This window comes from Ailuropoda melanoleuca, chromosome 11, assembly GCF_002007445.2.
Source record: "Ailuropoda melanoleuca isolate Jingjing chromosome 11, ASM200744v2, whole genome shotgun sequence".
Lineage (NCBI taxonomy): Eukaryota > Metazoa > Chordata > Mammalia > Carnivora > Ursidae > Ailuropoda > Ailuropoda melanoleuca.
This window is the reverse complement of record NC_048228.1, coordinates 78,919,835-78,933,518: the sequence shown is the minus strand read 5'-3', so window position 1 is coordinate 78,933,518 and position 13,684 is coordinate 78,919,835. Positions and strand designations below refer to the sequence as shown.

Below are 13,684 nucleotides of genomic sequence, written 5' to 3'. Positions count from 1 at the left end.
TTTTATGTCTTTGGTCATATTTAATGTATTATTTTATGATCTCTTTGATAATTCTGTTATTTGTAGATCTGCTGACTTTTGTTCTTGATGCATTATTTCTTTTGACTTTTCACGTTTTGAATTGTGAGCTCATCTTCAGCAGGGCTTGTCTGTAGAAATTTTTTGCAGCTTTGGAAGAGGTCTTGGATTTTTGACAGACACTCCGAGGAGTTTGTAGACCACTTAAAGTATAAATTTGAACTTCAGATCATAATTAAGATAGGAAAGTCTTTGATTTGAAAAGAACTTTTTCAGCTTTTTTTCTGACCCAAAGTTCAGCCCAAGTTAGGGCTTCTTTATTGTCTCCTTACCACCTGCCCTGGATAGCTACAGCATGTTTCTACACATACTTTGGTTTATGGTTTGATCTTTGCTTATTGTCTCTGGAAATTTTCCCTACCTTCTTTCAAGCTTATCTCTCTATTTAATAAGACATGTATTCTGTTTCATCCAGGATTTCTGGATGTTTGTAGCAGTGGGGTTTTCAGGTATGACAGAAGTGAAAGCAGGTTACCGGTTTTATTAATATTCAGAATGAATTTAAGGGTTACGCTTATTCATAGTGATAATATTTCTATCCCTGCAGACAGCAGTGAGATCAGAGCCTAGCGACATGCAGTTTTCCATGATGAAGACTGACGACCGAATGTCTGCTGCTGAAAGCACAGTAAGAATGCTAAGTCACATCCATGGCCAAGTTACTTTGATAATTGTGTACACTATACTTTCTCCTTTTCTAGAATGGTTCAGAATGTACAGTGATAAATAGATTACGGTCTGTCATTTATTCAGTCAGTACAGGCTCCAGTGTCTGCGGCATATGTTGCTTTTGCTGCTGCCGACAGCAGCTAGCTACCTGCTGTCACAGCAAAGGAGGACATCTTCCTACTACAGCTGGTGTTGCTCTTCTCCTTCTTGTGCAAAACCAGTGAAAGTGCCTTTATAAACAGAAGTATTGATTTCTATATGATTTTTCATTTTCATTTTCACTCTCTTAGAGGTGGTGACCAGAACTCTGGAAATTGTAGTTTTCGTTAACATCTTAGATGCATTTTTCCTGCCACATTTTATTATCCTGAAATCCAGATGATTTTCACAATTAATATAAATATATTTAAGTGAAATAATGTTTCTATTTCTTTAAAGAGCTATTATTAACTCAATAGTGACTTATAATTGATAGAATCAAGGAACTATGTCAAAGTGTAGACATATAGAAATCCATCACCCTTAATGAGCCCAAATAAGTAATACACTCTTTTCTCTCCCTCACACAGTTAAACCTTCTACTGAGAATTACAGTTCAGTATTGATTTGTGTGTGTTACAGAGGGACGCTAGTCTAGCCACACTGACCAGTGACCTGCAGGTGATGGAAAGAGCGATGCAAAAAGCCAAGCTCAGTTATCCACCAGTGTGGACTGTAATCCCCGATGGCTCAAAATCAGAATGATCTGTTAGGATGGAAGATGCTCTGTACTCCGAACGTGCGTTCAGTTTCAGCGGAACTGTGTCAGCCTCACAGTCCCGCACTGCGCAGTACTCTAATGAGAGGCAGAGAGCATTTTAAGAAGCTAATCCACCCAGCTGTTTTAGTGTATTTCTCAAAGGTGGATATGTGTAAAGCCAAGGACCCTTCCCAGACTGTATATTAGTACAATGTATTTTTTAAAGTCACATTGTTATTGTATTGGTTATAACATGTAATGTATACTTGGCTTATTGTTTTCATATATTAGGTTCAGCTATTTGAATTTGCTTATTGGTCTTCATGAAGTACTGGGTAGTTCATTTCACAATCTCTTCATCTTTTCTGGCAGATCAGTGTGGTGGTTGGCAAGAAAACTCTGTTTCTTTATAATCTGAATGAGCCAGATAACCCAATTGATCTGGAATTTCAGCAGTGCTATGGGAACATTGTCTGCTATAGCTGGTATGCACAAGAAGCTCATTACCAAAAGATATCCATGTGTTTTTCCTTACTAATCGTATTTAATTTTTGCCCCTAACATTTTCACTTCTACGTGTAACATTTTCTAGTTTATAGACTATAACTTAATATGTGAAACTACGTAGCATATTATCTGGCCCTCGACAAATTATATTTTGTAGTTCCTTAGTTCTAATCTACTTACTTATTTACTGTATTGCCGATGATAGTTAACCATTCTTTTACTGTGTCGTTGCCTTTGTTACTATAGGTATGGTGATGGCTACATCATGATTGGTTTTTCACGTGGAATTTTTGTGGTCATCTCCACTCATATTCGAGAGATTGGTCAAGAGATACTTCAGGCTCGTGACCACAAGGATAGTCTAACCTGTATTGCGGTATCACAGACCCTTAATAAAGCTGCTACATGTGGTGATAATTGGTAAGGTATATTCAAAAATTCCTAGGAAAGCTTACGTAAGGAATATTTAAGAGATTCAACAAGACTTTGATAGCTAATATGAATCTGTCAACAGTACTCTCCTACACTCTTAAAACATGTTTGCAATTGAAAATTTCTAAGATTCCTGCTGTAACACGCAGGGCAAAACCTAAAATGCTATATGTATACTAACTGCAAAACCTGAAATGGAGAATGCTTGGAAATCAATCTTAAAATAGGTAATTCCAGGTAATGTGGAGTCAGTACGGTCTACCCTATCCCTCTCACTGAATGCAACTATAAAACCTGGGCAGAAGGCATGGAAGAGCTATTTAAGGACTCTGAAAAGTAAATAGTAGGCAGACTGAAGAAGAAGAAGAGCAGAATGTCAAGTACCACCGGACCAGTGAGGAGTCTCCCATTTGTCTTCCAGCCTCTCAAGACTCAAGGCAACCAAAATCTGAAAGTAGACACCAGAGCATAAACAGCAGAGCTCCAAGAGAAGCCCTCTGGTTCTGGCTCAGGTTGTGAGCAAGAGAAATCCTCTAACACTTAGAGTTGGGTCCATCTCCCAGTTTCCTTTCTTTTTCTTTCTTTGTTCTTTCATGCCCCAGCCACCAAGCAACTTCTTCATGGCAGCAAAAACAATGACAGGAAGGACCCGCAGACACCTGCAACTCTGACAGAGGGTAACCTTCCTCCAGGTAGAGGAGCTATGGTCCCAGGAAGTGGGGCAAATCCTGTTGCTTATTTTTCTCTCTGCCCTGACACTGGTTGGCCATAGGTATGGGTACAGTTGTGGAAGGACGAGGCACTACAGGGTAACTAGAGCCCCAGCTTTGCTGCTGGAAGACCAAAAAGGGGAGCCCCAGAGAATCAGAGCACACCAGGGAGATCCTAGAGAGGAAAGAGCTCTGGAAAGCAACCCTCTAAAGATATTTATGAACTCCCAGGTTCACTTCTGAGCTATATATGTGTATCTCACCTTAAAGATACCAAAGACTTTGAGAACTGAACTCTGAGGGATAGATCATAATGCAAATCCTATGGACCACAAAGTAGGCCAAACAGAGACGTATCCAAATACAACTGCAAAGCCTTTGAAAGTGGAACTGACATTGAAACTACATCCCACAGAAGGCTGGTTGATACTCCTAGCCTGAATCCAACTGGGTTAATTGCTAAAAACAAACAAACAAACAAACAAACCTTCTCCGTGGGATTTAAACAAGATGCAAGAGTCTCAAATGTAATGTTCAGAATGTCCAAAATATAACCTAAAGTTACCTGACATAAAAACAATCAGGAAAATTTCAACTCACTTAGGAGAAGGAAATCAAAAGATGCCAGTGCCAAGATGATGCAGGTGCCAGCTATTATAAACTTGCCCCAAGAGATAAGGGCTAGCGTTCTTGAAACAGATGGAAATACTGTCTTAGAAAAGAAATAGAACCTCTAAAGAATAATTAAATGGAAGTTTTTAGACCTGAAAAATGTAATTAATGCAGTGTACTTAATAGAATGGAGATCACAAAGAGTCCGTGAACTTAAAGATAAACCGATAGAGATATCCCATTGAACACAGAGAAGGAAAAGATTGAAAAAAAATAAACAAGAGCCTCAGGGGCCTATGAAACAAAACCAAAAAGTCTAACATTTATGTCACAGGAGTCTCAGAAATAATGGCTGGAAACGTCTCACGTTTGGCAAAAGACATAAACCTATCTATTGTAGAAGCTCAGCAAATCCTTAAAAGGATAAGTCCCCAAAAACCTAGCTCAGACACATCATCATCAAACTGCTAAAAACTAAAGACGAAGAGGGGCGCCTGGGTGGCTCAGTCGTTAAGCCTCTGCCTTCAGTTCAGGGTGTGATCCTGGCGGTCTGGGATCGAGCCCCTCATCGGGCTCCTCTGCTGGGAGCCTGCTTCTTCCTCTCCCACACCCCCTGCTTGTGTTCCCTGTCTTGCTGGCTGTCTCTCTCTGTCTAAAACAAAACAAAACAAAAAACTAAAGACAAAGAAAAAACCTTGAAAACAGCTAACGAACAACATTTTAAATGACCATGGATTTCTCACCATAAGCCATCAAGGCCAGAAGGAAGCATCATGACTTTCTAAAGTACTGGAAGAAAAGAACTGTCAGCTGAAATTCATTACCCAGTGAAAGTACCCATCAGGAATGAAGTGAAATGGAAACCTTCTCAGATGAAGAAAAAGGAAGAGAATTTATTGCTAGCAGACCAGCTCTAATTGCTAGAAGTTCTTCAGATGGAAGAAAACAGATGACAGAAGGAAATTAGGGACATCAAGAATGAAGGAAGAGTGGGACGCCTGGGTGGCTCAGTTGGTTGAGCATCTGCCTTTGGCTCAGGTCATGATCCCTGGGTCCTGGGATCGAGGCCTGAGATCAAGTCCCGGGTCGGGCTCCCTGCTCAGTGGGGAGTCTGCTTCTCCCTCTGCCCCTCCCCCCGGCTCATGCTGTCTCTCAAAAATAAATAAAATTAAAAAAAAAGAAGAGCAGCAGAAATGGTAAATAGATCATTTTTTTTCTTTTGAGATCTTTAACATATGTGGCTGTTGAAAGTACTATGATATTGTTTGATAGTGTGTTCAGTGTTTAAGATGCAGTACGTAAGACAAGCACAACAGAAAGGGGAGCGGGTAGGGGCGCCTGAGTGGCTCAGTGAGTTAAGCATCTGCCTTCAGCTCAGATCATGATTTCAGGGTCCTGGAATCGAGCTCCCGTGTAGCCTAGTAAAATATTGCTTCTAAAGAGCTTATGAGAGATTAAATATGTATTTATAATCTAGAGTAACCACTAAAAATATGCAGAGATATATACAAAAACACAATAATAGGTCAATTAAAATGGTATACTGAAAAATGTTCAAATCTAAAAAGTGGCAGGAAAGGAGGACCGGGAACAAAAGGGACAAACAGAAAACAATAAAACAGTAGATTTAAGTTCAGACAGATCAATTAACTATGTTAAATGTGTAAATGACAAGGCTATTAGACATAGACTATTAAAATAGAATTTTTAAATGACCTTATTATCTGTTGAAACTCACTTCAATGTAATGATATAATGAAATAACTAGGTAAAAAGTAAAAGGATGGAAAAAGATCATCTAAACATTAACCAGAGGAGAGTTGGGTGGCTATGTGGGTATCAGCAAAGAAAATTACCAGGGATTAAGAGGCGTATTGCATATTGACTAGATGTAGTAATGCTAAATGAGTATGCACCTAACAGCAGAGCCCCAAAATAGATGAAGTAAAAACTGGCAGAATTAAAGGGAGAAATAGACAATAATAATAGTTGAAGTCTTCAGGGCTTCACTTTCAATAATATATGGAACAACTAGAAGATCAACAAGGACATATGTGGAACAACTAGAAGATCAACAAGGACATAGAAGTGTCAAATTGACACTTACGAAGTGGAGCACGGGGTGCCAGATCATGGGCTGTGGTTCAGCAACACACAACAAGAAGAATCGAAATAGGCCGTTCATTATTCACAGGTCTTGGAGGAAGTAACTGGCATGTCTTGGGGGGCCTAAGAGAGGGGTCAAGGCACAGTGCAGACAAAAAGATTTAGGGGCACATGCTTTTTATAGGGTTCATGAAAAAAAAATAGGGTTCCTGGATAGACTGCTTTAGGGTTCCCAGGCTAAGGCCAGATTGGTCAATTCTAACCAAAAGAGTAGAGTTTTGGCAAGCCCCAGAGATCTTATTCTAGGGGCACATAAGGCAGGTAGGTGCTGGGAGGCAGGGGAGACTGTTGATCACAAGGCTTTTGGGGAAGTCACATCAGGATCTTACATTTGCTTGTGACTCTCTAGGTCATGCACTCGCAGGAGGGACTAGTGTAAGGTCACCACAGGCCACTTGGCCAAACAGAATGGATGCTGAGGCAGCAGTACCATGGAGTAGCTTTGCTAAACTCTCAGCAGACTTGGACAGCACTGTCAACCAACTAGACCTAACAGACATCTATAGAACATTCCACCCAACAACAGAATACATGTTTTTTCTATGCAGCCATAGAATGTGCACCAAGATAGTCCATATCGTGGCCCATGAAACCTCAACAAATTTAAATTGAAGTCATGCAAAATATGTTCCTTGGCCATAATGTAATCACACTTAAAATGAGTAACGGAAAAACAACAGGAAATTCAATGAACACTTGGAAATTAACCTACTTCCAAATAATTCATGAGTATATCTCAAAGCAAATTTAAAAATACATAGAACTAAATCGTGACCTGCCAATGCCGACTCGCACACCTCGCTCTAGCATCAGACCTGGCCTTGGTTCATTCCCTTCTTGCTCCAGTTGCCCTGAGGGCTTATGTGCAGGAGCTACTCCAAAGGGTAGAAGGTCTAAGTGTGTGCAGGTGTAAGTGTCACCTCGGCTCACTGACAGTGAGAATCGAGAAGAGCAGGAGACTGCAAGGATGGAACCAGGATCAGTGGTGTCCAAAGAGGAACAAGCAGTAAAAAGTCTCAACATGGACAATGCCAACCAGGAAAATGAAAAAAAGGTTGAGAAGTACGTTGCTAGTAAAGGAGAGCCCTTGGCCCTTCCTTTGGAAGCTGGTGACTGTTGTGTGCCTAGAGTTAATTCATAGGTGGCTCCTTGTTAGGCAGCCCATCCCGCAGTATAGATGGGTCATGATTCAGAGGCTTGGAGAACCATAGGCAAGGATGAGAGAAGAGAATATGGAAAGGATTAGGGGGCTGGGGAGGTGAGACAGCTGAAGGCAAAGCAATTCTGTCATAGTCTGGGGGCAGTTAGCATTGACCAACCTCACCATGACCATCATGAGGAGTTTTGCCTGATGCCTTGAATCCCTGATGTTTTCCCTGAAGTTAATAAGGAAGACACACCTGCTTCCTAAACTTAGAGTTCTCAGTGTACCTTTGTTGTAAACCTTTTGGTGTTACATGTCTCTTGTGGGTCTCCTATGACCAGCTTCTAATTGAATGTTGTATTTTGCCTCAATCTGTAAGATTCTGTCAGCAGGGGAGTTTTACCCTATTGCATGGCAAGATGCTCATTATATATTGTGAAGTTAACAAAGCAGTTTAAAAGACAAAAAAAAAACCTCATACAACTAAATAAAAATGAAAATGCAACATATCAAAATATGAGATACAGCTAAAGCGATGCTGAGGAGAAGACTTATAGTATTAAATGCTTATATATACAAAGGAAAAAATCTCAGTAATCAAAGTTCCTACCTCAAGAAACTAGGAAAAAAAAGCAAAGTAAGAGTAAAGCAGAAGGAATAAAATCATAAGGAGCAGAAGCTGATGACAATGAAAATAGAATAGGAAAAAAATCTGGAATTTAAAAAAATTGATAAACCTCTAGCAAGAATGACAAATTAAAAAGAAATGAATTGCCAATATCAGGAATGGAACAGGAATATTACTACAGATCTGGAAGCTATTAAAAGGGTAATAAAGGAATACTACAACTTTAGAATTATAAAGGAATACTACAGGTAACTCAGAAGTTTGACAACTTGGAAGATTGGAAAAATTCTTCAAAAACCACTGACTACCAAAACTCAACCCAGATGAAACAGATAATCTGAATTAGCCCTGTAATTCTTATAGAAATTGAAAAATAATTTTAAAGCTTTGAAAAATCTCCAGGCTCAGATGGTTTCTATGGAGAATTCTGCCAAACATTTAAAAAAAGAATTCACACCAATTTTACAAAATCTCTTCAGAAAATAAAAGTGGAGGGAATACTTCTCAACTTATTTTATAAGGCTAGTATTACCGTTTTACCAAAATCAAAGAATAAAAAAAAACAAAAGCAAGCAAAAAACAACAAGAACAAACAAAAAAACTAGAGACCAATCTCTCTCATGAATTTGGACACAAAATCCTCAACAAAACTTAGCAAACTGAATTCCCCAATATATGAAAAGAATTATATCTCATGACCAAGTGGGATTTATTCCAAGTATATAAGGCTTATTTGCATTAAAAAATCAACAAAGTTACTATATCAACAGCTGAAGAACTGTTTGATCATATCAGTTGACATGCACAAAATATTTCATAAAATCCAACATCCATTCATGATAAAAAATCTCAGTAAGTTAGGGATGGAGGGGAATTACCTCAACTTGATAAAAAATATCTACAAAAAACCTATAGCTAACATCATAGTTCATGGTGAAAGACTGAGTGCTTGCCCTCTAAGATTGGTAACAAGATAAGGATACCTACTCTCACTACTGTAATGCAGCCTAACATCAGAAGTTCTAGCCACTGCAGTAAGACAAGAAAAATAAGACACATCCAGATTGGGAAGAGAAAAGTAAAACCATCTCTATTTGCAGATGACATGATTGCTTATATAGAAAATCTCAAGGAATCTACAAACAGGAAACACCTAGAATTAAAACTAGTAAGTGAGTGCAGCAGGGTCTCAGGACGCAAGATCAACACACAAAAAATCAATCACAGTTCTATATACTAACAACAAACATGTGGAAACCAAATTAAAAATACGCCTTTTTTAATCACTCCAAAGAAAATGAAATACTTAGATATACACGTAACAAAACACGTACAGGGTCTTTGTGCTAAAAATACCAAAATGCTGCTGAAAGAAGTCAAAGAAGACCCAAATAAATGGAGAAACACACAGTATTAGTATATTAAAAATAGTGATAGCATCAAATGCTGAGAAGGATGAAGAGAACCTAGATCACTCATGCATTGCTGGTAGGAATGTAAAATGGTAACAGCTACTTTGGAAAACAGTTTGGCAGTTTCTTAAACAAACAAACAAACTGAACATGCAATTACCATACGACCTAGCAGTTTCACTCCTGGCCATTTTCCCCAGAGACATGAAGACTTACATTCACAGAAAAACCTGAGTATGGATGTTTACAGTGGCTTTATTTGTAATAGTACAAAACTAGAAATAATCCAGATGTCCTTCAGTGGGTGAATGTTCCAGCTGGTACATCCAGATCATGTTCCTGAAACTATAGATCAGAACATTAAGCCAGGCACAACTACCATGCCCCAAACGGATATTGTTTAAGATAAAGTATAAGTACAGAAATTCTGGTATTTTCTTACCTTGACCCAATAGATTATTCTATGCATCCCTTTTTGGAGAACACCGACCTGTTTTGTAGCTTCCAATTTTTTGTGAACGAAACAATTTTAATTAACACTTATGTTTACAATATACATATTTTTTTCATTTTTCAGCATTAAAATTCATGACTTGGCAGAATTAAAAGACATGTATGCTATAATCAACCTGGATGATGAAAATAAAGGTACTGATTTTTCTGAAGCAGAGTGACATTTTATCACTGCAATTACAGAGTGATGTCTTTATTATTATTTGATTTGCATTCATTATAGGAGGAATAAAATTAACGCCCTTCATGAGAGTTCCCTAAAATAACTTACTTATTTTAGTAATTATAGAAGGCTGTAAGTCCACTTTGATCTAAAGATTTGTAGTGAATTTAATCTCAATTTCATTTATAAAACCTAAATTCTTACACACTTTCCCTTTAAGCCACTACTGAATGAATCAATGCTCATGTTCACATGCCTGTCCATGGTGAGTTTTTACTCTGTGTAGACTAAACTATTAAAGACAACACTTGAAGATTTTTATGTGTCTGCAGCTTATATGAAAATATTTGCTTGTTTGCCTGCAACCTTATTACTTGTTTTTGATTGATCCTTTATTCTGTCAATTATTTCAGGGTTGGGCACCTTGTCCTGGACAGATGATGGCCAGTTGCTGGCACTGTCTACCCAAAGGGGCTCGCTGCATGTTTTCTTGACCAAGCTGCCCATACTCGGGGATGCCTGCAGCACAAGGATTGCATACCTCACCTCCCTCCTCGAAGTCACTGTAGCCAATCCTGTTGAAGGAGTAGGAAAATAGTGTTATTTTGATTTTATTTATTAGTAAAATCAAAGCAGCTGTAGCAGTTGACTTGCTAGTGTTCCTTTCCTATATTACAGGAGCTGCCAATCACAGTTTCTGTGGACGTGGAGCCCAACTTCGTAGCAGTCGGGCTTTATCATCTGGCCGTGGGGATGAATAATCGCGCTTGGTTTTATGTCCTTGGAGAGAATGGCAAGTCTCAGTGCAGTTGTCATCTTCTTATCTAGCATATAATTTCTGTTATTATTTGGGAAGCATTGAAACTTTCTTTGAAGACCAGGTCTTTCACACTCTTCCTTCAGCTCTTTCTTAAGAAGCTTAAACAGTTTTGTGAATCCTCTAAAAATTTTGCATAATTTTTGGAAAGATTTTATTCTTTACCTTTATAGTGAGCACAGCGTGGTATAGTGGGAAAAGTCTGACCTTTAGAATTAGGCCCTGAGTTTAAATTCGCCTGCTGCCTCTTGGAGCCGGGTGGCTGCAGACAAATTCTTTACCCCTCCGAGCCTTGGTTAAGAAGACTTCGTCCGGAAAATGAGGATTCGCCTACACGTAAGAGGTCAAGGGTAGTGAGGAAAACTAACTGAAATAAAATGTTGTGATCCATCTTTGCACAGTGACTTTCTTAGGCAGTCCTTAGGTCAGGTAGTTGGGTCCCTCCCCCCTCCTTTTCTTTACATTATGACCATTAGCATCTGAAGGGAGCCTGGCTTTTTCTTCTCCTCCCCACCAGAGGTCAGACATCCCTCAGGAGTAGAGCCAGCCGGAGATTTAGCCTCAGACTACACCGTTAAGCTTATTGTCACTAAAGTGAAATTTCTGGTGGTTTCACATGTAATTTTATTTTCCGTTCCTTTGTTTCATGTGAATCATTAGGGAATTCCTGAAGGCAAATTTGTATGACAGCTACGGATTTTCTTTAGAATGCCTAAAATAAAAATTGTAGATTCAGAATATCCTTAAAAAGACACCCATCTTAAAAATTAGTTGCCAATTTTAATGTAATTTTATTTACATTTTAATGTGTATGTGTTTTTTTTATTGCTACAGCTGTTAAGAAATTGAAAGATGTGGAATATCTGGGGACAGTTGCCAGCGTTTGCCTTCATTCTGACTATGCTGCTGCGCTTTTTGAAGGCAAAGTCCAGTTGCATTTGGTAAGTATAACGTTGACGTCCTGGAGCCCGTGGGCCTCGTGATGACTCAGATGAGTGATGATGATAAACAGCCTAATGTCATAATACCAAGAACTCTGTTCAGGAAGCAGCTGCACACAGACTAACTGGAAAGCCAGGTGTGGATAAAGGACTAACAAAATTCTTTACCCTTCTGCATGAGATGCTCAGTTAACTTGGTCTGTTCCTAAGAAACCCAACAGAGTGTCAACTGTGCTACTCACAATAGTGCCATGGTAAAAATGACCCTGTTGGTAAACTGCACCTAGTGGGACATTAAAAACTGATGGGAACATTCTATATCTGGGCTTCCTGCCATGAATTGACTTACGTATTTGGGCACGTCACTTGTGGGGATCCTTGAAACTATACCTATTAAATTGTACAAAAGATATTGGCTCCTAAAATGTGGGTCTTCTAAACAAGGGGGCATCGCTTACATGTATTTCTTGGCCCTTCGCTTCTGGGAAACCAAAGAGAAAAGCTACCAGACCCCTGCAGAGCCTGCTACAAAGATTGTTCCCACTAACGTGGGATGTTTGATGCTGCCCTGCAGGCAAGCTGTGGTTCCTGTCTGATGTCTTTCTCAATAGACGGGTAGTCTGATGAGTCTGAATGTTTCATCCAACTTAAGAAGACAACGCTCCCCTATCTTCCTAGATGGTGCAGACCAGCTTTACTCAAATCTGTGAGCTACTGTTATTCTTTATGTTTTAGATAGAAAGTGAAATCTTGGATGCTCAAGAAGAACGTGAGACTCGGCTTTTCCCAGCAGTGGATGATAAGTGCCGTATTTTATGCCATGCCTTAACTGGGGATTTCCTCATCTATGGTACAGATGTGCGTATTCGCTTCTTTGGTATAGAACATAGGGGAATTTCTAATTTTTACTTTGTATTATCTATGCGTATATATATATAAAATATATACACAATATATACATATATATAGAGGTATGTATGTAGCATATATACATTACATTATATATACACTTATATACAGCACATAAGTCACATGATTTGCTAGTAGCAAGTGCTTTTGTGATTATATAAGCAATTTTGTTGGCAGAGTAAAAAGAGCAGACTTTCGAGTCTGGAAAATCTGGGCTCAAATGCCAGTTCTCTTAATTGCTGGGTGCTACTTAACGCATTCCAAGCCTCGTTTTCCTTATCTAGATGCTTTAAGGATTTAATTTGGTGATGAACATAAGGTATGTTATCCAACTTTAGATCTCCAGTGCCTACATTAAGTAGGCATTTAATAAATAGTCAAATTAATTGAATATCGAGAATCCCACTTCAATCTTTTGGTTGTTGTTTTGTTTTGTTTTGTTTTTTAGAGAGAGAGAGCATGAGCTGTGGGGGGAGAGGGGCAGGGAAGAGAGAGAATCTTAAGCAGGCTCCATGCTCAGTGTGGAGCCTGATGTGGGGCTCAATCTCATGACCCTGAGACCATGACCTGAGCCGAAATCAAGAGTCAGACGCTTAACAGACTGAGCCACCCAGGCGCCTCAATCTTTTGGTCTTTTGGACCACCAGTACCCTATACCTCTAAATATGACACTAGCCAGATGGACATAAAACATAATAATAGTAATAGCATCTTAACATTTGTAAAAAGTTTTCAAAGATTTTTCAAAGCATATCATACCTGTTGTCTGTTCAATCTCTAAAAAATTTAGTAAAGGTAGAAAGGGCACTGTTTTCCACATTAGAAAAACAATTATTCACTGTTTCAAAAGTTTCATTTTCTCACATTAAACTGTTTTCTAAAAAAAAAAAAAAAGTCTTAAAACATGCTTATTGCCATAAGAGAGATTTGAAATTTAATTTCAACCTAAAATAATCATCTATTTGTTAATATATACCAGTAGGGTAGGTCTCATGTATCAGGTAAAGCGGTAAGGGATATGGTAAATAATAGCAAATATAACACATTTGTATGAGACAGGACAGTTTATTTATTTTTTTTTAAATGATTTTTTATTATATTATGTTAGTCACCATACAGTATATCCCTGGATTCCAATGTAAAGTTCGATGCTCCATTGGTTGCGTATAACACCCAGTGCACCATGCAATACGTGCCCTGCTTACTACCCATTCCCCCACCGCCCTCCCCTCTGAAGTCCCTCA

The 13,684-nt window shown here is 38.8% G+C and overlaps 1 protein-coding gene and 1 pseudogene across 4 annotated transcripts in view; both read left to right on the top strand.

Annotated features, from left to right (window-relative positions):
* WDR19 (WD repeat domain 19) overlaps positions 1-13,684 on the top strand; it is a 107,000-nt gene that overhangs the window by 31,655 nt on the left and 61,661 nt on the right. For 3 of the 4 annotated variants that reach the window (XR_002143878.2, XM_019805882.2, XM_019805883.2), the window contains exons 7-14: positions 626-706; positions 1,859-1,971; positions 2,240-2,413; positions 9,675-9,745; positions 10,187-10,359; positions 10,431-10,566; positions 11,425-11,531; positions 12,267-12,389. Coding sequence is in view for 3 of the 4 variants with exons in the window: in XM_019805882.2 (XP_019661441.2) it covers positions 626-706; positions 1,859-1,971; positions 2,240-2,413; positions 9,675-9,745; positions 10,187-10,359; positions 10,431-10,566; positions 11,425-11,531; positions 12,267-12,389 (978 nt within the window). In the remaining variant the exon portion in view is untranslated. The remainder of the gene's footprint in view (positions 1-625; positions 707-1,858; positions 1,972-2,239; positions 2,414-9,674; positions 9,746-10,186; positions 10,360-10,430; positions 10,567-11,424; positions 11,532-12,266; positions 12,390-13,684) is intronic. The other variant, XM_011232244.3, reaches the window with a different exon arrangement.
* On the top strand, positions 4,863-9,666 carry LOC109490546 (annotated as a pseudogene).